General features: G+C 40.6%; 1 protein-coding gene across 8 annotated transcripts in view; it reads left to right on the top strand.

Moving 5' to 3' along the window:
• The window catches only part of SCFD1 (sec1 family domain containing 1), a 417,399-nt gene that overhangs the window by 368,875 nt on the left and 27,325 nt on the right, over positions 1-21,199 (top strand). For all 8 annotated transcript variants that reach the window (XM_029599000.1, XM_029598999.1, XM_029599003.1 and 5 more), the window contains 2 exons: positions 11,378-11,411; positions 13,505-13,570. In XM_029599000.1, coding sequence (XP_029454860.1) covers positions 11,378-11,411; positions 13,505-13,570 — 100 coding nt within the window. The remainder of the gene's footprint in view (positions 1-11,377; positions 11,412-13,504; positions 13,571-21,199) is intronic.

Raw genomic sequence — 21,199 nt, 5'->3', positions numbered from 1 at the left:
ATGACAATAAATAAAATACAATAGCAGTTGGTAAAATAACATGAGGGTTAATGAGAAAATAACATGGTTAAATAACAAGGTTATGTGAAATATGCTGGGGTAATCGGAAAAATATGTGACTGATTTTCTTCCTGCTCTTGGTTCTACGGGAATGCTTGTTTGAATAACCAAGTCTTAAGTTTCTTTTTGAATAGTTTTATTTATTTAGATTTATATTCCGCTTTTTGTAGCGCTTCAAATGTGCTCCCTGCTTTCTTCATGGAGTGCCCCCTAGTCCTTCTATTATCCAAAAGAGTAAATAACTGATTCACATTTACCCATTCTAGACCTCTCATGATTTTAAACACCTCTATCATATCCCTCCTCAGCCATCTCTTCTCCAAGCTGAACAGTCCTAACCTCTTTAATCTTTCCTCATAGGGGAGCTGTTCCATCCCCTTTATCATTTTGGTTGCCCTTCTCTGTACCTTCTCCATTGCAACTATATCTTTCTTGAGATGTGGCGACCAGAATTGTACACAGTATTCAAGGTGCGGTCTCACCATGGAGTGATTTAGAGGCATTATGACATTTTCTGTTTTATTCACCATTCCCTTCCTAATAATTCCTAACACTCTATTTGCTTTTTTGACTGCCGCAGCACACTGAGCCTAGATCGCTTTCCTGGGTGGTAGCTACTAATATGGAACTTAACATCATGTAACTATAGCATCACGTTGCACTTATCCACATTAAATTTCATCTGCCATTTGGATGCCCAATCTTCCAGTCTCACAAGGTCCTCCTGCAATTTATCACAATCCGCTTGTGATTTAACTACTCTGAATAATTTTGTATCATCTGCAAATTTGATTACCTCACTCGTCGTATTCTTTCCAGATCATTTATAAATATATTGAAAAGCATGGGTCCCTGTACAGATCCCTGAGGCACTCCACTGCCCACCCCCCTCCACTGAGAAAATTGTCCATTTAATCCTACTCTCTGTTTCTTGTCTTTTAACAAGTTTGTAATCCACGAAAGGACATTGCCACCTATCCCATGACTTTTTACTTTTCCTAAAAGCCTCTCATGAGGAACTTTGTCAATGGCTTCTAAACTCCAAATAAACTACATCCACCGGTTCATCTTTATCTACATGTTTATTAACCCCTTCACAAAAGTGAAGCAGATTTGTGAGGCAAGACTTGCCTTGGGTAAAGCCATGCTGACTTTGTTCCATTAAACCATGTCATTCTATATGTTCTCTGATTTTGATCTTTAGAACACTTTCCATTATTTTTCCTGGCACTGAAGTCAGGCTAACTGGTCTGTAGTTTCCCGGATTGCCCCTGGAGCCCTTTTTAAATATTGGGGTTACATTAGCCACCCTCCAGTCTTCAGGTACAATGGATGATATTAATGATAGGTTACAAATTTTTGCTAATAGATCTGAAATTTCATTTTTTAGTTTCTTCAGAGCCCTTGAGTGTATACCATCTGGTCTAGATGATTTACTACTCTTCAGTTTGTCAATCAGGCCTACCATATCTTCTAGGTTTACCGTGATTTAGTTCAGTCCATCTGAATCATTACCCATGAAAACCTTCTCCGGAAGGGGTATCTCCCCAACATCCTCTTCAGTAAACACCGAAGCAAAGAAATTGTTTCATATTTCTGAGATGGTCTTATCTTCTCTAAGTGCCCCTTTAACCCCTCGATCATCTAATGGTCCAACTGACTCCCTTTCATGCTTTCTGTTTCGGATATATTTTTAAAGGTTTTTACTGTGAGTTTTTGCCTCTACGGCCAACTTCTTTTTAAATTCTTTCTTAGCTTGTCTTATCAGTGTCTTACATTTAACTTGCCAATGCTTATGCTTTAACCTATTTTCTTCTGTTGGATCCTTCCAATTTTTGAATGAAGATCTTTTGGCTAAAATAGCCTCTTTCACCTCACCTTTTAACCATGCCGGTAATCGTTTTGCCTTCTTTCCACCTTTCTTAATGTGTGGAATACATCTGGACTGTGTTTCTAGGATGGTATTTTTTAACAATGTCCATGCCTCTTGCACACTTTTTACCTTTGTAGCTGCTCCTTTCAGTTTTTTTCTATTTTCCTCATTTTATCAAAGTTTCCCTTTTGAAAGTTTAGCACTAGAGCCATGGATTTCCTTACTGTCTCCCTTCCAGTCATTAATTTATATTTGATCATGTTATAATCACTATTGCCAAGCAGCCCCACCACTGTTACCTCTCTCACCAAATCCTGTGCTCCACTGAGAATTAGATCTAAAATTGCTCCCTCTCTCATCAGTTCCTGAACCAATTGCTCCATAAAATTATTTATTCCATCCAGGAACTCTATCTCCACAAAAAATATTAAACACAGCCTGAAACTTTTCCAGTACAATGTTACCAAATTTATTTTCAATGTAATATTACAGTTTACATGGAGAAGGCCACACTTCAAACAAGTTTGTGGGCTTTACCAAATGAATACATACAGCAAGACTTGTATACAGTTGTGCTCATTAAGTTTAGATACCCCTGGCAGAATTTGTAAGTTGTATAGCATTTTAAGAAAACACGAGTGATCAGACAAAACACGTCTGTTATTTTTAATGTTTCAAATCAAACTATTATGTATCACAGAATAGCACAATCATTAAACAAGCCACAGCAATAAGGGAAATAAATGGTCCTGTTCAAAAGTTTGCAAACCCTTAGTTCTTAATATCATGTACTGCCCCTTTTGCATCAAAGTCGGCTTGCAGTCTTTTGTGATAGTTGTGAATGAGGCCCTTTATTTTCTCATGTGCTAAAGCTTCTTATTCCTCTTGGTAAAAAGCCTGTAAATTATTTGGTTGCCTAGCATGACCTGCATGTTTGAGTTCTCCCAAAAGTGGCTGAATGATGTTGAGGTCAGGAGATTGTGATGGCCATTCCAGAGCTTTCACTTTTTTCTTCTTCTGCAGCCACACTGAAGGGTCAATTTGGCCTTAAGTTTCTGATCATTGTCATGTTGGAAAGTTCACGAGCACCCCATACGCAGCTTCCAGGCTGATAAATGCAAATTCTCTTCCAATATTTTCTGATAAGATGCTGCTTTCATCAATTTTGACTAAATTCCCTGTGTTGCTGTAGCTCACACACTCCCAAAACAGCAGAGATCCACCTCCATTCTTCATGGTGTAGGAATGGTGTGCTTCTCTTCATAGTATTTGTGGTTGTGACCATAAATTTCAATTTTGGTCTCATCACTCCAAATTATTTTGTTCCAGAAGTTTTGAGGCTTCTTTGAGTGCTATTTAGTATAATGTAAGTGGGCTGTTTTGTGGCATTTCTATAGCAATTGCTTTTTCCTGACAACTCTACCATGCATCCCATTTTTGTTCAAGTAGCTCCTTATTGTGCATCCTGAAACACCTACACCACTTTGTTTCAGAGAAGCATTTATTTCAGTAGAAGTTGCTTTTGGGTGTTTCTTTGCATCCCAACAAATTTTCCTGGCATTTGTCTGAAATCTTTCTTGGTCTACCTTGGAATTTACATGTACTGCTCCGTTTAATATTTTACTGTAAAGCCTGTTGCTGCATTATTGTTTGCTGTAAACCGAGGTGATGTGCTGCACATAGAAAAAAATCTCTAAATAAATAAATAACAGAACCCATAATTTTCCACTTCTTGATCAGAGTTTGAACAGTACCGATTGGTATTTCCAAATCTTTGGATATGTTTTTATATCCTTTTCCTGATTTATAAAGTTGAACTACTTTTGCTCGCAGATCTGTTGACATTTCTTTTGCTTTCCCTATGCTTCAGTAACCACCAAAGTCAGTGCAGCCCTGGATGAAATGCACAAGGGTTTCTCAAGAGCTAAGAAACTCATTGCCTGTTTATACACAGACACTAATTACAATCAAGGCACAGGTGTGGATACCTACCCTTCATTGCCATCTCAATCTGTGTGTCAACTTGTGTGTATATTATTAACCCAAACATTCAAGGGTATGTAAACTTTTGAATAGGACCATTTTATTTTTCCCTTATTGCTATAGTTTGTTTAATGATTATGCTATTCTGCGATCAAATAGTTTTAATTTCCATACTTAGACATGCTGTCATAGCAAGTAGCAGATGCTTAAAAGACATGTTTGAAACAGGTTATTTATAGAGTGATCCTCCCCCATCTGACCCTTCCCTTTTCTAGCAATCATAGTTTAAGGATACATTAAACCACAATGACTTTTCTTATTGTTAAATCAAAATATATATTGTCTGTTTTTGAACCTACACATAAAGTTTGCTGCCACAGAATCCTGTAGCAGCAAGTTGTGTAGCTTAACTATTTGTTCTTAGAAGTACAAATCTTGTTTTTTTTCAAACCTGCTGTCTGATATTTTAACAACCCCAAATTTTGATGAATCATGCTAACTCTTCCTTCATCAGTAAAAAGAGCCAGGAGAAATATAATAGGCTACATGTTGTAGTTTGAAGAATCTACTCATCCTATAAACTTTTTATTTAAATTTAAAAACTGCTAAAATGTGAGCAGCATAACTGTGACAACTGTATTTAAAAGTGCTGTTGACATAAACTGTTAGTCCATCATGGCTGAGAGGTGATAGACTCAGAAGTAACTTAAGGAAATATATTTTTTTACAGAAGGGGTGGTACACGAAACAGCCTCCCAGTGGAGGTTGAAGGGGCAAAAACGGTAACTGGATTCTAGAAAGCATGGGATAAGCACAGAGAATCCTTAGACGTAATGAGGCAAGGGTATAGCCAGATATCAAATAGAACTGCAATATCGAAACAGGAAAGAAAAATAGGCCTTGCTATCATCACATCTTTGGTTTCTGTATACGTTAATTGGACTCATTAGTGCAATAGACATCACTGTTTAAACCATACTCCTCTTACTTCATGAAAAGATGTAACAATATTATGCTTGATCTCAGAGGCGGAAAATGTTTGCAGTATAAGTCACGAAGTCTATGGTGTTTCTAGTATCAATGAGACTTTATTCTTCAACTAAATTATGCCTTTATGGGCAAACCTCTTCAGGGAGGGGCAGAAATTTTTGTTTTAATTTAATCTTTATTGCTTTTTTTGCAATAATTTACAGAAAATGTTTTCCAATGTGATAATTTTTTCCAGTGAACAGAAGAAAATAATTTCCACAAGAAAATATCTAACATATAAACATGACATAACATTTCACTGAATAAATACACATTGAAACAATACCTTAAAGAAATGGGGGAGACCAAGGATTAAAAAAAAGGAAAAAAGAAAAATACACATTCTTAAGAATATGCTGAATACTGTGTAACACCAATTTTCATTAATTCCAACTGCTCCTTGGATTAATTCTAGGATTACTTTGAGGAATCTAAATAGCTGCGCAATTGCATTGGGTCGGTAAATACATATTTTACTTCCCCATGATATAATATACATCGACATGGAAAACGCAGCATAAACCGTGCTCCTCTTTGTACCACTTCACTTCTCATATCTAGGAATTTCTTTCTTTTTATTTGTGACACCCTCGCTATATCTGGGAAGATACGAATAGGCTGGCCGAAGAACTTTAATTTTTGAAATCTGAAATATTGTTTTAATATATCGTCTCTGTCAATTCTTGAGGAAAACTGCACCACTAATGTAGCTCTTAAAGTAATGTCCATTTCGAATGATTTTTCAAGAAAATCTGTTAAATCTAAAGTCTCTTCCCCTTGATTCCCTTGTTGATCAGGATTTTCACCCTCAGTTGAGCGTTGAAATTGATAGTAAGCAGCTATTATAACAGGCAATTTTTCTAAAGAATACTTTAATATATTCACAAAGTAGCTTTTCAACAGGTCGACAGGAGACTGTAACTTTATTTTAGGAACGTTCAAGAACCGCAAGTTTGCTCTTTTAACTTGATTCTCCTGAAACTCCATTTTGTTCTCAAACATTTTCTCCGATTTTATTAAGTTCATTTGTACCTCTTCTATTTTCTCTATTTTCCCTTCTAAAGTTAAAGTTCTTTTTTCAACCTCCATCAACGTTCCTTCCAGTATACTTGTTTTATTCATAGCTTCCTTAACAGTGAGTGTCAGGGTATTAATGGATTTCTGCATCACTATCAATATATTTTTTATTTCTTCTAAAGAAGGCACCAAAACTGAAGTGGAATTAAGAAGAGCTAGATTGCTCATTTCAGCTCCTACCTCCAAAGGGCCTTCACCATGTTTCTTTAGATTTTCCGGGCGTTGTTGGGCCAAAATTCCGTGGTTCCTGGAACCCTCCTGAATCGGGTTCACCGAGGAAGGATCCTCCTCTCCTCTCTGGCTACCACTTATTATATTCGCTGATTTCTCGAACAAATCCGCGAAATTCGATGTACCTGACGGTGGATCCGGCGCTGTCGGATAACCCAGGCTCAAAGAGGTCTCAAGCGTCAAGGGGCTCGGTAACTGCTCCATTCCTGCCCCAGCGACGGCCACTTCCGGGTTTGTCGGCATTTTCGCGAAGGCTACATCAATCTTTGTTTGTCTTGCTGAATCGGGTGTAGAGGAAACTTCCCTTACCTGAGCTTTCCTCTTAGTATGCGGCATGTTAGAAAGCTCAAAGAAATTTCAATTTGAGGTCTTCGCTCGGAGGAAATTTTTTCAAAGATCGGGAGCTGCAGCCCTCACGTCCTCAGGTATCAGCGGCCATCTTGGTCTCCCTCCAGGGAGGGGCAGAATTTGAATATAAATAAAAAAATTAATAACAATCTCTGTGCAATACAATGCGTAAGATCTGGGTTTGAAAACCTGTCCATCAGTCCTAGGTGTGCTGTGGTGTGATCAAGCCCAACCAGTGAAGGAAAACAGCTGTTAGAAGCCCCCTGCTTGCCAACAGTCAGCAAGTCTGTGCCTCAGAGGAAATGCTCCTTCTGGTACTGCCCATGCACACCATCTAAGGGGAGGCAGCAGAGACTGAATAAGGGGAAAAAAAAGAAACATACAAAACTCATGCCTTTAGAGTTCCCAGAGAATTAACAATAAATGCCACCTTAGGCACTCATGCTTTAGGTTCACTGTTTCTGGTTAATCAGCTTTACCAAATTGTAAAAGTATAATATAGTTTTAATTGGATTTTAAAATAATTTTCTAAACAAAGTGTATTTTTGTTCTGTTGTAGATTTATATAATAGTCAGCCCTTGTCTGTGTACATTAATCAAGCACCTTCCCCCTTCACACACCCACGACTTTTTATTTGGGTTCATTATCAAGCCCAGCACTTTTCTATAGTTAAAGATTTTTTTTTCTATTATAAGTCGAGAATATTTTATTTATATTTTTATATTAAAGATTTAAAAATTGCTAAAAATTGAGACAACAAAGCTTATCTACAGAGGTATTTTACCTTGAAAGGTATAATATGTACTACAGTTTTCAGATATAATTGTGCTATTCCATACTATGTTCTTTTGAAACTTTTTATTTGGAGCTTTATTTTGGCAAGGATTAAAACAAAACATGCCTATCTAGCTTTCTTTGATAAATTCCATTGTTCAGAGCCAGATGTACTAAAGGACTTTTCACATTTTGTTCCACAGGGAAAAATGCTTCATACATCTGGCCCTAAGAGTCTACTAAACAATCTTAAAGATCTGCTATATTTAGAAAATGTTATCAAATTACTGTGAATTTAAATGGTGAAGACCTTCAGATCTCAGTACAAAAAGGAGCTGCTATGATATTGTTTAACAAACTTTTTTTTATTTTATCTTAAAGCATTGGTAGTCATAAAACATTTTTTAATTGACATTTAAAAATTAAAACAAGAATGAAGGTTCTTCATTTTCTCTCATTCCCATGGCAAGATTAATGTTTACATTTTTTGATAACTGCTTTGGCTTAATTGTTCCAACTATTAAAAATCAAAGTGCACTGGGGACTTACTGTACTGGTCCTTGTATGGAATCTCATAGAGGCATCACACATACAAGTAAATCATGAATACAGCATGAAACATTACAGAAGAGAGATGGAAATTTTAAAAATAGTTCATATAGCTATAATTAAAGGTTCTATACAAAATTCCAGAGCAATTATAAAAATCCTGTCTTTATTTTTCGTGTTGGGACCTGCAAGTAGCACAATGTCACAGCTAGAACCTCTAGAAGAAGCACTGATATTAAGTACCACTCAGCCTCTCCACCTATGTTGGCACATTGGGATAGGAAGGACATGAGGTAGGAGGAAGAAAGAGAGAATGGTGGTGAGGGGGTGGCTTAAGATGTTTTAAGAAAACCTAGATGGCATAGAGTGATCTAAATTCTTAAAACATTAATTTTTCATTTTTTTACTGTCCTGGTTTCTGTCTACCAAAAGCAACCCTTAGATTTATCTGAAAAATTCTGTTCATTTTTGCACTATTTTCTCCTATTTTTGTTTTAGTAATAAATACTAAAATTCCTGGTAAATATAAATAAAAATGAAGGGTCCTATATATAAACGGAAAAGGCAATGTCCTCCTGCCTTTCAAATCCAGATTTCTGGCAGTACTTCTCAATGCAGAAAGATATCCTTCCTTTCCAGTACAGGTTTCTTGATGGTGTTGGAGGATGTTATAATACAGAAGACTATTTCTTCCATTGTTTCTAATACAAACATCTTGGGAGTTTATACAGATTTTCACAGTGCAGCAGATGATGATTCGATGATGTTTCATGACAACCCACATAATTTGGATTTCAATCAGGAAACAAGAATGATGGCAGTGACAAATGTGTTGCAAATGCGTCATCTCCCATTTCAGGCTGCCCCGCTTCAGGCAGTTCTTACCACCAATGCCTCCATCCACGGGTGGAGGGCCCATGTGGACAGCCTCCACTCGCAGGGATGGTGGACAGTTCAGAAATATCTGTGCCAGATAAATTTCCTGGAGCTTCGGGTGATTTGCTACACTCTGGGGGTTTCGAGACTGCTTGTCCCACAAAGCAGTCCTTATTCGGTCAATCAGGTAGCAGTGTGGTACATCAACAAGCAGGGAGGAACGGGGAATTTCTTCCTCTGTCAGGAGGTGGTGCAGATTTGGTCCTGGGCTCTATGTCTCTGCGAGCGATGTATCTAGCCAGATCACTGAATGTGGTGGCGGACCACCTGAGCTGTGTATTCCAACCGCATGAGTGGTCCCTGGATCCAGCAGTGGCAACCCAGATTTTCCACCAGTGGGGAACTCTGGATGTGGATCTCTTTGCTTCCTCATGCAACTGCAAGGTGAGCAATTTCTGTTCTCTGTTCAGGACAGACGGACAGACGGACTTCCAGTGACGGACACCTTTGCCCATCATTGGGGCACAGAGCTCGTGTACGCATAACCCCCTTTTCTGTTCATCATGAGGATTCTCATGAAGCTCTAGCAGGACTAGGAGACCATGATCCTCGTGACCCAGTACTGGCCCAGACAGGTCTGGTTCCCTCTCCTCCAAAACCTGTCGATCAGAGAGCCTATCAGTCTGGGGACTGCACCTGATATTATCACGCAGGATCAGGGTAAGCTGCGCCATCCAAACTTCCGGGCGTTAGGCTTAATGGCCTGGAAGTTGAGCGCCTAGTCCTTCATACCCTGGACTTGTCTGACGACGTGTCTGAGGTACTGGTTGCTTCTAGGAAGCCTTCCACAAGGAAGTCTCTCCATTTGAAGTGGAGAAGGTTTTCCATCTGGGGCAAAGGTCATAGCTTAGATCCATTCACCTGCCCCATTCCAAGGTTCTTGGACTATTTGTGACACCTCTCCGAGGCTGGGTTTAAGACCACTTCGGTCAAAGTACATCTGAACGCCATCAGTGCTTACCATCAAGATGTCGCTGGCACATCCATCTCTGTTCAGCCCATAGTAGATCACTTTATTCAGGGCCTGCTTCAGTTGAAGCCCCCCCCCCCCCCAGTCTCTTGTTGTGTTCTGAGACCTCAATGTTGTGTTAGCGCAGCTCATGCGCCGCCCCCCCCCCCCCCCCCCCCCTTTGAGCCTATGTGATCCTGCTATATGAAGTTTCTCACTTGGAAAGTTCTATTCCTGGAGGCGATCACCTCATCTCGCAGGGTTAGTGAGCTTCAGGCCTTGGTTACGTACTTGTCCTACATGAAATTCATGACTGGGTGGTCCTCCATACACATCCCAAGTTCCTGCCTAAGGTGGTGTCTGATTTCCACCTCAATCAGTCCATTATTTTGCCCACCTTCTTCCTGAGGCCCCCATTCACACCAGGGCGAACGGGCTCTGCACATGTTGGCTTGCAAGAGGGCCTTGGCCTTCTATTTAGAATGCACAGCAGGCCACAGGCAATCTATTCAGCTCTTCATCTCTTTCGATAAGATTAGATTGGGAGTCATGGTGGGCAAACAGATTCTGTACAATTGGCTAGCAGATTCTATCTCCTCCTGCTATGCCCAAGCAGGCCTTCACTTGGGAGACCAGGTCAAAGTTCACTCTATGAAGGCTATGACGGCGTCGGTGGACCACTTACAGGCGGTTTCCATTACTGAAATCTGCAGGGCTGCAACATGGAGTTCTCTGCACACATTCACAGCTCTCTACTGCTTGGACAAGGATGGTCGGCAAGATAGTAGCTTCGGCCAATCTGACCTTCGCAACCTCCTCCAGGCTTAAACCCACCTCTTCCTATCTAAGGCCCTTTGGGACCAGGCTGTCCCCTGGTTTTCCCAACCACACCGCAGTTGTTTGGTGCCCATTGGCACCTGTTGTTCGGTGCAAGTTGGTCTTATATGTTTACGGGAACAGCCTGTAGCTTGGTATTCACCCATCTGTGAGAACTACCATCCTGCTTGTCCTAGGAGAAAGAGTTGCTTACCTGTAACAGGTGTTCTAGGACAGCAGGATGTTAGTCCTCAGGAAACCTGCCACCTTCCCCTGGAGTTGGGTTCTCATGCGTTTTATTTTATTTTTTTGCTCGTGAATTCTGCGTTACAAGATTGAAGGGGGACCCTTACATGGGCTTGTGGATAGTTGCATGCTGAGCATGCTCAGTGTGCTAGTCAAAGTTTCCCGTGCCGGGTCCTCCTAGGACAGCAGGATGTTAATCCTCACAGATGTCATCAATCTGTGAGGATTAACATCCTGCTGTCCTAGGAGAACGCCTGTTACAGGTAAGCAACTCTGCTTTCCTACAGTGTGCAACTTGATTTGAAAAGCTTTGATAAAAGGAGGCTTTCCATTTTTAATCGTGATATTACTTGGAAACATTTTATGTTGATACTTAATGTAAAGATTTTGTTTTTATCTTTATACCATTTTTACTGACATTTTTGTTGTAATTTATACATATACAAATTTAGTTAACCTTTTTTTTTTTTTTTTTTTTTTTTTTTTTTTTTAATCATTCTTGTAGCTCAGTACCAAGAAACAAGAATCCATTCCAGGAGGTAAGTTGCAAAAAACATGTATATTTGTCAGAGCTGCTTGTTGATACCATGCTATGATTTAGCCAAGGCAACACCTTTTTTCCTAAATGGTTTTATAGTTATAGTAAGTAAAACAAATAATAGATTAGAAGAAAATAAACTCCCACTTCTAATTTATAAGCATTTAGTTTGAGAATGAAGCATAGGGTCTAATATAGCTTGGTCCCAGGACACTATCAGCATTAGCATATGATATTCAGGACCCAAAAGTGACTAGCAGGTTGAAACTCCATTAGGAAAACTGATTTAGACTAAACCAGCTTGATAGTGTTTTGATAACCTAACAGAAACTATCAGTCCATAAAAGGTTGTACAGCATTCACAATTTTAAAAATCTAGTTTAGAAAAATGGGTTTGAAGTGATTTTCTCACAGTGGGTTCTTTGAGCTATATAGCTAAATCCAGAAGATTAGGATTTTATTCCATCTCAGGCTGTATGACATTGAATCAGGCCCTATTAAATTGCTTTCTGAGTACAGGTTTTATTATTACTAGTATAAGGGCTCATTAAAAATCAAGACTTTAAACACATGTGCCCTCCATCCTTACCCCGCCTTTTCTAACTGGTTGAACATGTGCACCCAGCCTACATACTTTTACAGAGGCTAAACAATTCAGAAGGCTGTTTTACGCATGGAAACACATTTTTACTTGTGTTGAAAGCACAGAAAATTTCCATTTTCATATATCCCATGAGAAATCATTTTTATTGTAATTCAAGTTAGTTTAAAGTTAAGGGGAAATTGGCAGGATACCAAGAGAAGCTCTAAGAAAACTAAATTAGTAAATGTCATGAAAAGTCAAAGCAAATATGGTTTTTGGCATGCAACACAGAGTACCAACACACAAACGTTGTACATTATAGATAGAAAGAGAATTATAATTATTGTATATCCCTCACCCCATATAGTTGCCTTATTACCGTAATAGTTCTTTCATAGACACAGATCACAGCCTCCTTTGGAACCTGGTACATTGTACTCTGAGCCTGGCTAGTTCAAGCATTGCTGTTATGTAAAAGATGGGATCACCTTCTTCCTGTCTCCCAAGGGCCATGATTGCTAATTCACCATCATTTCTAGCACTTATTATCCTGAGGAGCAGGAGCCAGAACCTGGTCCTGGTCCAGAAATTGAAGTAAGAGCCTTTTGTTGCAACTGGACCATTAGGCTAGCTACCAGTACATCTTAATGTACATTCTGAAAATTGCAGAATTATTTAGAATTAATATCTGAGTCATTGTACGGTTTACTGGCAGTAAATTAAGCTATGATATATTGAGTATTGCCAAGAGAGTTACACAGACAGAAGAATTTTCATTGGTTCCCTAATTGTGAGAGTTACAAGACCAAATCATGAGTAATAGGTCATCTTATCCTTAAAGCAGGTGTTAAGTTTTAGAAAAGTTACTGGTGGTCTAAGTCTAGTTACTACAGTGTTTGGTGGGTTTTGTCTGATCTCATGGTTAAGGTTTCTGGCAAGATGAGTATCAATGTTATATCAAGGTTTTTAGTATACAACATTTGTATCGTGTAGAGCTATAGTAGTAGTAGTAGAAGAAAGGTTGTAAATACAGTATGATCAACTTTATTATATTAAAAAAAACCTGTTTCAACTGTTTGATAGTACTCATAGCCAGTATGCGTATTTGTAGTATTGTTTTTTTTCTGACATTTAAAGGATTTGGAGAGGATTTTCTTATTCTGAATCCATGGAAAAAATCCTAACTTGCTAGGTCCTAAAATAACTAGTATGGTAGGCCCTGTCAATCTAAGATCTACTGTGAGGGTAGTTGAAGATTCATCTTCATCTCGTAGTTTTAATGAAGTGTTTCAGATATTAGTGGGGATGATACTAAACAAAAATTATTGTCTTTGTCCTTCTCAAGTTAGGGATAACATTTCCTTATGAAAAGGTTTTTCTTTCAGGGTTCCTCATCCCCAAGATAAGTAAAACTTGCGCACATTCCTCCTATACACTTTACTATGGTTTTTTGATTGCCTGGTTTGATTGTGGAAATAAGTATTTTTTGACTCATATTTCTTGACTTGCAGGCAATTGTATTTGTGGTCGGAGGTGGCAACTATATAGAATATCAGAATCTTGTTGACTACGTAAAGGTACAGTTCTACCATTTCAGTGTATGGGGAGCGTGCAATAAGATGCATAGTGGAATAATGTGTTGTAGATTCTTTGTATTGTGGATGGAGATGTGCCTCTTTAGTGCACCTGTATAAGAAAATTTCTTATACTTTCTTAAAGAAATGTGAAAACAAAGTCTTCATAGGTTGGAAGACAAAGGTACTGGTAGTGACTCATAAAAGTCACTACCAGTACCTTTGAGATATCATTGGGTACACCTAATCATATTAGATGCCGAATCCCTAGTGTTAATTTTTGGCATTCCCAAAAATATAATATAAATCAAGTGATCTTTTTACAACAGGAAGAAACCAATGCTTTAGTCCAAAAGTAGCAGCTTCATCTGACCACTGCAAAACAAATTTGGGACAAAAACCTGCACAAAACACAATGTTAGCATTATGTGTAATGGTACATAAAGCTGTCACAGGAGTGCAGAAAATTAATAAAACCTAACATCACTGGCAAAAAATAAAAGCAATTTATATGTCAGAGGGAAAGAGTAATATAAACTTGCTGTCATGGATAGCACTGTTGTTACGCTGCTATTAAAGGAATGCATATGTACAGTAGAACTCAGGTGTGATAAAATCTAATGACATCTCTTGTGTTTGAACTTTCTCTTTCAATCTGATATCCTGACTGCAAAGAACATTCTCTTTGCTGATAAATTGGACTCTGCTGAGTTAACTTATCTCTCAGAAGAAAGTCTGTTTCTCTCAGGATCAAATCATAAGTCTTCATTTACAGCAGAAACCTTAAATTCAACTTGCTATCAAGTCCCTAATAGTCTTTGGGATTGCTTCTTAGATAGTACTGAAGCTGTAAAATTACAGTTTAATTTAAATACTGTTTTATCTCTCAGAGCTTTGGCAGCTTTGTAAACAGGACTCCAGAAGCAAGAAGCAGGTCCTGCAGCTTCGTTTAAACACTGCTTTCTCTCCTGTAGGTCCTGCGGATACTTTTAAACACTACTTTATCCCACAAAACTTGGTTTTTATAGCAAACCTTGAAGCAAAATCCAAAAACCTTTCCCACGTACCTATAGACAGTTTAATTGTACAACACTCTGCTTCTTTTTCCTGCCTCCAAACCTCTCACCCTTTCAAGAACAGGGAATCTACTCCCTTTTCTCCTCCAGCCTCCTTCTCATGCTCCAGCCTTTTTTAGCTCACTAAACTGATTGTGCGAATAATCTTGGCTTTCCCACTCCTAAGGAATCTGCCTCCCCCAGGACCCTATATATTTATGTTTCCGTTTTAAAAAATTAATGTATCTGTCCCACTTTCCCTGGGGGCTTGACCTCACTAGCTGCCATGTTTTCCAGATATCTCCTGTGTGTCTGTAAACTGTTGTATCAGACTTACTGGGAAGTGTAGTATGTTCCTATGGTTAAGGACTGTCACTTATTAATTTGCATCTGACCACAGACACATGCATAATGGTGCCATGGATGGTAGAAGACTACAATGAGTTGTTCCCATATCCTGGAATGTACTCATAACATACAAAAAGAACAAAGCAGTATTACATGTATTCATTCACCTTTGCAAAATCATTCTACAGATTATATATAATCTCAGTATATATATAAAAGCACAACTGCAACCATCATGCAAGTATAATCATGCAGTTCAATAATTTCGTATTGTTCGGTAGCTAACATATTTCTTTCAAGTCCTTCAACAAACATCTCCTGAAACATGACCTAGAACACTTGGCATCATGATCCATAGTCCTAATGTAGTTGCAGTATCTTGCATGATTTGATTGTGTGATGTTACTCAGTATCTGACTCCCATATTCACTCGTTGTCAAAACATCAGGAGCTATTTAAAATATAGTGGGAGTACAGAGCGCCCCTAGCTCCAGGCCTGGTCCACGCCATTTTCCAAACTTATGGCGCCCTGACTTGGCCATGTTCATAGTTCGGGCTCCAGACTTATTCCACTGTCACGTGATGGGGCAAAGTCAGATCAACACCATTTTGGAAAATGGCATTGACCATACCCTCCACCCCCTCTTCCAGACCACCAGGATTTATATTTTCTGATAGGGATTGACCACTAGATCCCAGGGATTTTGTCAATTTGACCTGAGTGTAAGGGGAGAGGGGTGGGGGGTTGCTGCTGGGGGTTATTGGAAGGAAAAAGGTTTTGCTGGGGGCAGGGGGGTAGGGATTGTTTTTTTTTTCAATTTATATTTTATTGAATTTAAACAATTTATAATCAAGAAATAATTTTTGTTTGAAAACAGAGATACAACATAATAATAGTACTAAACATATTATATTTATACTAGGAATTTAACATCTTGAAATTATTAGTATCTCATATCACAGTCCACAATCAAAGATCTCAAGATACAAACCTAGAGGAATATTATGACTTGCATCCAAAAGAAACTAAAGAAGCATTCTTATTAACATTTAGTACGTTTTAACTATTTGACGGACTATATATCATACTTTACACTAATCTATAGGAGAAGAACTTCCTGGTAAGGAGTTTTTACCTACAAGAAAAGCTGTTAGTTGATTAGGTTGAAAAGAAACATATGATAATCCTTGATATTTAACTAAACATTTACACGGGAATTTTAGTAAGAACAGCGCTCCAATTTCTAGAACTCTAGGTCTTAACAGCAAGAACTGTTTTTTCTTTTTTGAGTGGCCTTTGAAAGGTCAGGAAATATATTAACTTTATAGCCCAGAAAACTCTCTGATCTATACCTGAAAAACATTTTTAATGTCCATTCTTTATCCGCTTCAAGCAGGAATAAGACCACTAAAGTAGCAGGGGTAATCTGATCTTGCTGGGAAGTTTCCAAAATTTCCGTTAAATTTAACTGTAGAGAGTCAGCTGGAGGAATAATCTTACTTTCTTTATCCTCTATACCTTTTCGTTCTTTACAAGCTGGTATATAATACATCCTTGATAATACTGGCAAAGCTTGTTCTGGAATTTTTTAAATTTCTAACGTATTTTTTCCACATCTCTTTTGGAGATACATACTGACTTTTAGGGAAATTAATAAACCATAAGTTTCTCCCTTTTAACACATTTTCCATATTTTCTAATCTATTGGTCAGTATTCAATTATCCTTCATTAATGTGTTCTGCAATATTTTATTACTCTCCAGATCTAGTTTAATTTTTGTAATACCTTCTTTTTCTACAGTTATTTCCTTTTCCATATTCTCAATTCTTGTGTCCAATTTTCCCAAATATGTATATACTGGAGCCATCTGTTTGTAGATATTTGAATTTAATGACTGGATAGCGTCCCAAATAGAGTCCAGTGAAATGGCAGTTGGTTTTATAAAGTCCACTTTCATTAACTGTGGAAACACATAATCCTCACCCAGTTTCTTCTAAGATGCAGTGCTTCTGATTTCACCCCAATAGATGTTGGAAATATAGAGAATTTAGATAAATCCTGTGATGTTTTCCCCCCCTGGTCCAATGATGTCCGGTTATCACCGAACTCCACTAGTTCAGGGGTTTGAATTATAGACCTCTTCTCTGCAGGGTTACTTGGGGGCGTCCGTTCTACTGGGGACAAGGTGGTATAAGACTCAGGAGAAGGGTCAAGTAAATCTTTCTCCTTTCCCTCACTCAGCGAGATTTCACCCGGTTTTAGCGTACCTCAATGTACGTGTGCATCCATCGGGCCTAGCAAAGACGTATGAGCTCCTGGATGGGCCTCTTTCTCTTTGGCCCTCCGCTTTCTTACTGAATGAGGCATATAAACTCTGTATTATAAAAAACTATGCCTTCTGGCACTACTCACGTAACACCTGTGCTTCAAAAACAAACTTGGATCTCTTGTAGATAGAGAAAATCGGGAGGGCAAACACTTTTTCAAAATCAAAGTCCAGGAAATTTTTTCAAAGTCGCGCGCCCCTTTGGGGCGCAATGCTTAGGCAGCTTGCCAGCATTGGCTGCGCGCCGCAGGGGGGTTAGCTTTAAGGCTTCTCAGCCGGACCCTCGTTGATGACGTATAAGGAAGTAATTAGCCAGCTGTGCCGTGCTCACCGTCAGGGACTTGCTTCCCAGCTTCTTCCCCCGGAATAGCTGCTGTAATCCGTGGCCAGCCACGTAAGTACCTCTCCCTTCTCCACCTCAGGGAGGAACTGCTAGGGGGCCAGCTTTAAGGCTTCTCAGCCGGACCCCCGTTGATGACGTATAAGGAAGTAATTAGCCAGCTCTACCGTGCTCACCGTCGGGGACTTGCCAGCTTCTTCCCCCAGAATAGCTGCTGTAATCCGCGGCCAGCCACATAAGTACCTCTCCCTTCTCCATCTCCAGGGTAGGTTTTAAGACAAAGGGGAGGAGTTTGGGTTGGGGGGACCAGAGCACCACCATGTGGTTTCTCACCTTTTTATTTCTTACTTTTGGGGACTATGTAAACTTGGAAGGCAGCAGGGTTTTGTATGGGGTCTCCATAGATCCTCCAGGGGGGTAATTGCTACTTGGGGGGTGGGGGTTATTTTAGGTCCTCAGGCCCCCTAACACGATATTTTGATGGAGAGAATCTAAACATCACTGGGACACACACACCCCCGTGATATTTTGCACCTCCAATAATAACATTTCTCAGCTTAGTAAATGACCCTATTAGATTATAAACCCTCTGGGGATAGAGAAACGCCTACTATGTGGCCACTCACCGGACACCTCTGCGAACTACCCCACTCATCCCGAATGCCAGAAGTCAGCCATGTGGCAAGGACGCTGCCACCTTGCCAGCCTGGATGCTGCCACACCTCCCCTTAGGTACACATGCGCAACCCAGTTCTTCAAATATGCTCCGTGGCAGAGCCTATTTGATCTCTTGTGTTCTGACCCTTGCCTGGACCTTGACACCAACTTCATCTCCACCTGCCCTGACCATTGCCTGGACCTTGATGCTGCCTGATCTCTGCCTACCCTGAGCTTGGCTTACTTCCTGATTTCATCTGACTGCTCCCTATGGGACCAACGGCTAATTCCTGCCAGCCTCAAACCCAGAGTCTCAACCTGTGGGGAACGAGGTTGGTATAGGTAACGCTCGACCTAGTCCCAGCCTGAGCCCGCTGTTGGCGTGGGCCTAACAAGGTCGCTTGTGAGTCTGTGTCAATCATGCCACAGTCAGAAGGACTTATTTCCGAGACGTACTGTATCTGAATGTAATCCACTTTGAAGTGCCTGAAAAGCAGAACATAAATCAAATTAGTAAATAAATATACAATTAAGAGTTTTGTGCAAGACAGTGAGTAATTTAATTTCTGATTAATATTTCACCTGATCAGCTACTTCAAAGCATATTACATTCAGGTACTATATTTCCTTGTCTCCAGAGGGCTTACAATCTTTTATTTCTAACATGATGAGCAATGAGCATGGTGCATTGCTCACATTGCTGCCTACTAGTTCTACATGAGCCAGTACTTGTGGAACATCTGGAAGCAGGTTCAGGAGGTGGCCAAGCAGCTGCCTCAACAGCAACAGGACACCCTCATGTCACTGGTGTGTATAAGGGCCTGGAGTTTGGAAAGCATGAGATCCGTGCGACGTAAATTGTTTTCAAGGTGGCATCGAGAGTCTCTGCAGCAGGAATAGGCGCCTGCAGAATGGCATGGCTGTGGGCCTCAGATCTCCGACCAGAGGTACAGGAATGACTCGCTGATGTGCTCTGTATTGAGGAGAATCTCTTCAGAGATAGGGTGAGGGATGCTGTAGCCCAACTTCAGGACCACCATGAAACCCTCCAACAAGTCTCCGCCAGTATTCCAGACCCATCCTCCTCTTCTAGGAGGCTGGCGAGATAGGGACCAAGGAAATCTTTCTTTCACCAAAGGAAGTACTATCCTCCGCCCCCTTACTCCCATTAACACCATCAGTGCTCCCACAGCCGTCCTAGGCAGCAGAGAGCACCCAGCCGGCTCCTCAGTCAACTCCGGGGACGCGGTTTTGACTGGGTCATAGGGAGCGTATGCCAGTTGCCCATACCCGGGATGTTGGACCTTCTGATTGGGGGCAGGCTGCGGTTCTTTGCAAACCAATGGCCAGTATAACCTTGGACCAGTGGTTTCTGCCCATTGTCCATCAAGAGTATCAATTGAATCTATTGGCTGTCCTGCCATATTGTCCTCCATGCCCACTTTGGGGGCCGGTAGCGCATCAGGACTACTACCTGCAGAGCTCTCCTCCCTCTTAATGGTCAGAGTAGTCAAGTCCGTACCACCAGGGCAAAGAAGGCAGGGATTCTACTCCAGGTACTTCCTTATTTCAAAGAAAACAGGAGGACTCCGTCCCATCCTAGATCTGAGGGCCTTGAACAAGTTTCTAAAGAAAAGAAAAGATGGGTTCCTTGATCCTCCTTTTGCAAAAGGGAACTAGCTATGCTCCCTTGACCTAAAGGATGCATACACCCATATCAAGATCTTCCCTGGTCACTGGAAATATATCTGATTAATGGTTGGAAACAGCACTTCCAGTACTGGGTGTTGCCATTCGGGCTCACATCAGCCCCACAGTCTTCACAAAATGCCTGGCCATGGTAGTGGCACACGCCGCAGGCTGGGATTGCATGCTTTCTCGTATCTGGACGATTGACTTGTCAAGAGCACATGTCAGGCAGGGGCCACAAGGTCCATGCCCTTGACCATCCAGGGTTGGAGTCACTAGAGTTCATTCTAAACTACCCAAAGTCCCATCGCAGCCTGTCACTTCAATTGGACTTCATAGGAGCCCTGCTAGACACAGGTCAAGCCAAGGCCTTCCTCCCTTGCCAGAGGGCCGTCACCTTGACAAGCAATGCAGCAAAGGTCAAACAGAGCCGGCAGGTGTCAGCCTGGCATATGTTCAGACTGTAGGGCCATATGACCACAACCGTCCATGTCACTCCCTTTGCACATTTACACATGCACAGAGCCCAATGGACCCTGAGGTCCCAGTGGCACCAGGCCACTCAGAGCCTCCAGAATTGCATCTGTCATCCCATCTCTCAGAGACTCATTGTCCTTGTGGCAAACACTTTCAAATCTGGAATGGGGGATTTCTTTTCAAAGTCTCCCTACCCAAATTGTCCTAATCACGGATGCATCCACGCTGGGGGAGAGCACATGTAGATGGAGTAAGCATTCAGGGTCTCTAGTCCACTCAGGAACTCTCTTGTCAAATCAACTTCCTGGAGCTTTCGGCGATCAGGTACACACTATGGGCTTTCAGAGATCATCTCAACAAAGATATTCTGATCCAAACTGACAACCAGGTAGCCTTGTGGTATGTCAACAAGCAGGGAGGCACGGGGTCATACCTCCTGTATCAGGAAGCAGTCTAGATCTAATCGTGGGCCCTGTCACATGGAATTGTGCTCAGGGGGGGAGTAGCAAATCAGATATTCCGCCTCTGGGGGGAGCCTAGATGTAGAGCTGTTTGTGTCCCTTGCAACAGAAAGTTCCCTCTGTTCTGCTCCCTGTACAGGTCAGATGGCAAACCAGCCTCGGGCACCCTTGCCCGCACTTGGGGCAAGGGTCTTCTGTAAGTGTATCTTCCAATTTCCTTAGTGGCAAAAACTCTCTTGAAGCTTCACGAGCACAAGAGGATCATGATCCTCAAAGC

The sequence above is a fragment of the Rhinatrema bivittatum genome, chromosome 4 (genome assembly GCF_901001135.1).
Source record: "Rhinatrema bivittatum chromosome 4, aRhiBiv1.1, whole genome shotgun sequence".
Taxonomy (NCBI): Eukaryota; Metazoa; Chordata; class Amphibia; order Gymnophiona; family Rhinatrematidae; genus Rhinatrema; species Rhinatrema bivittatum.
This window is presented reverse-complemented; position numbering and strand designations above follow the sequence as displayed.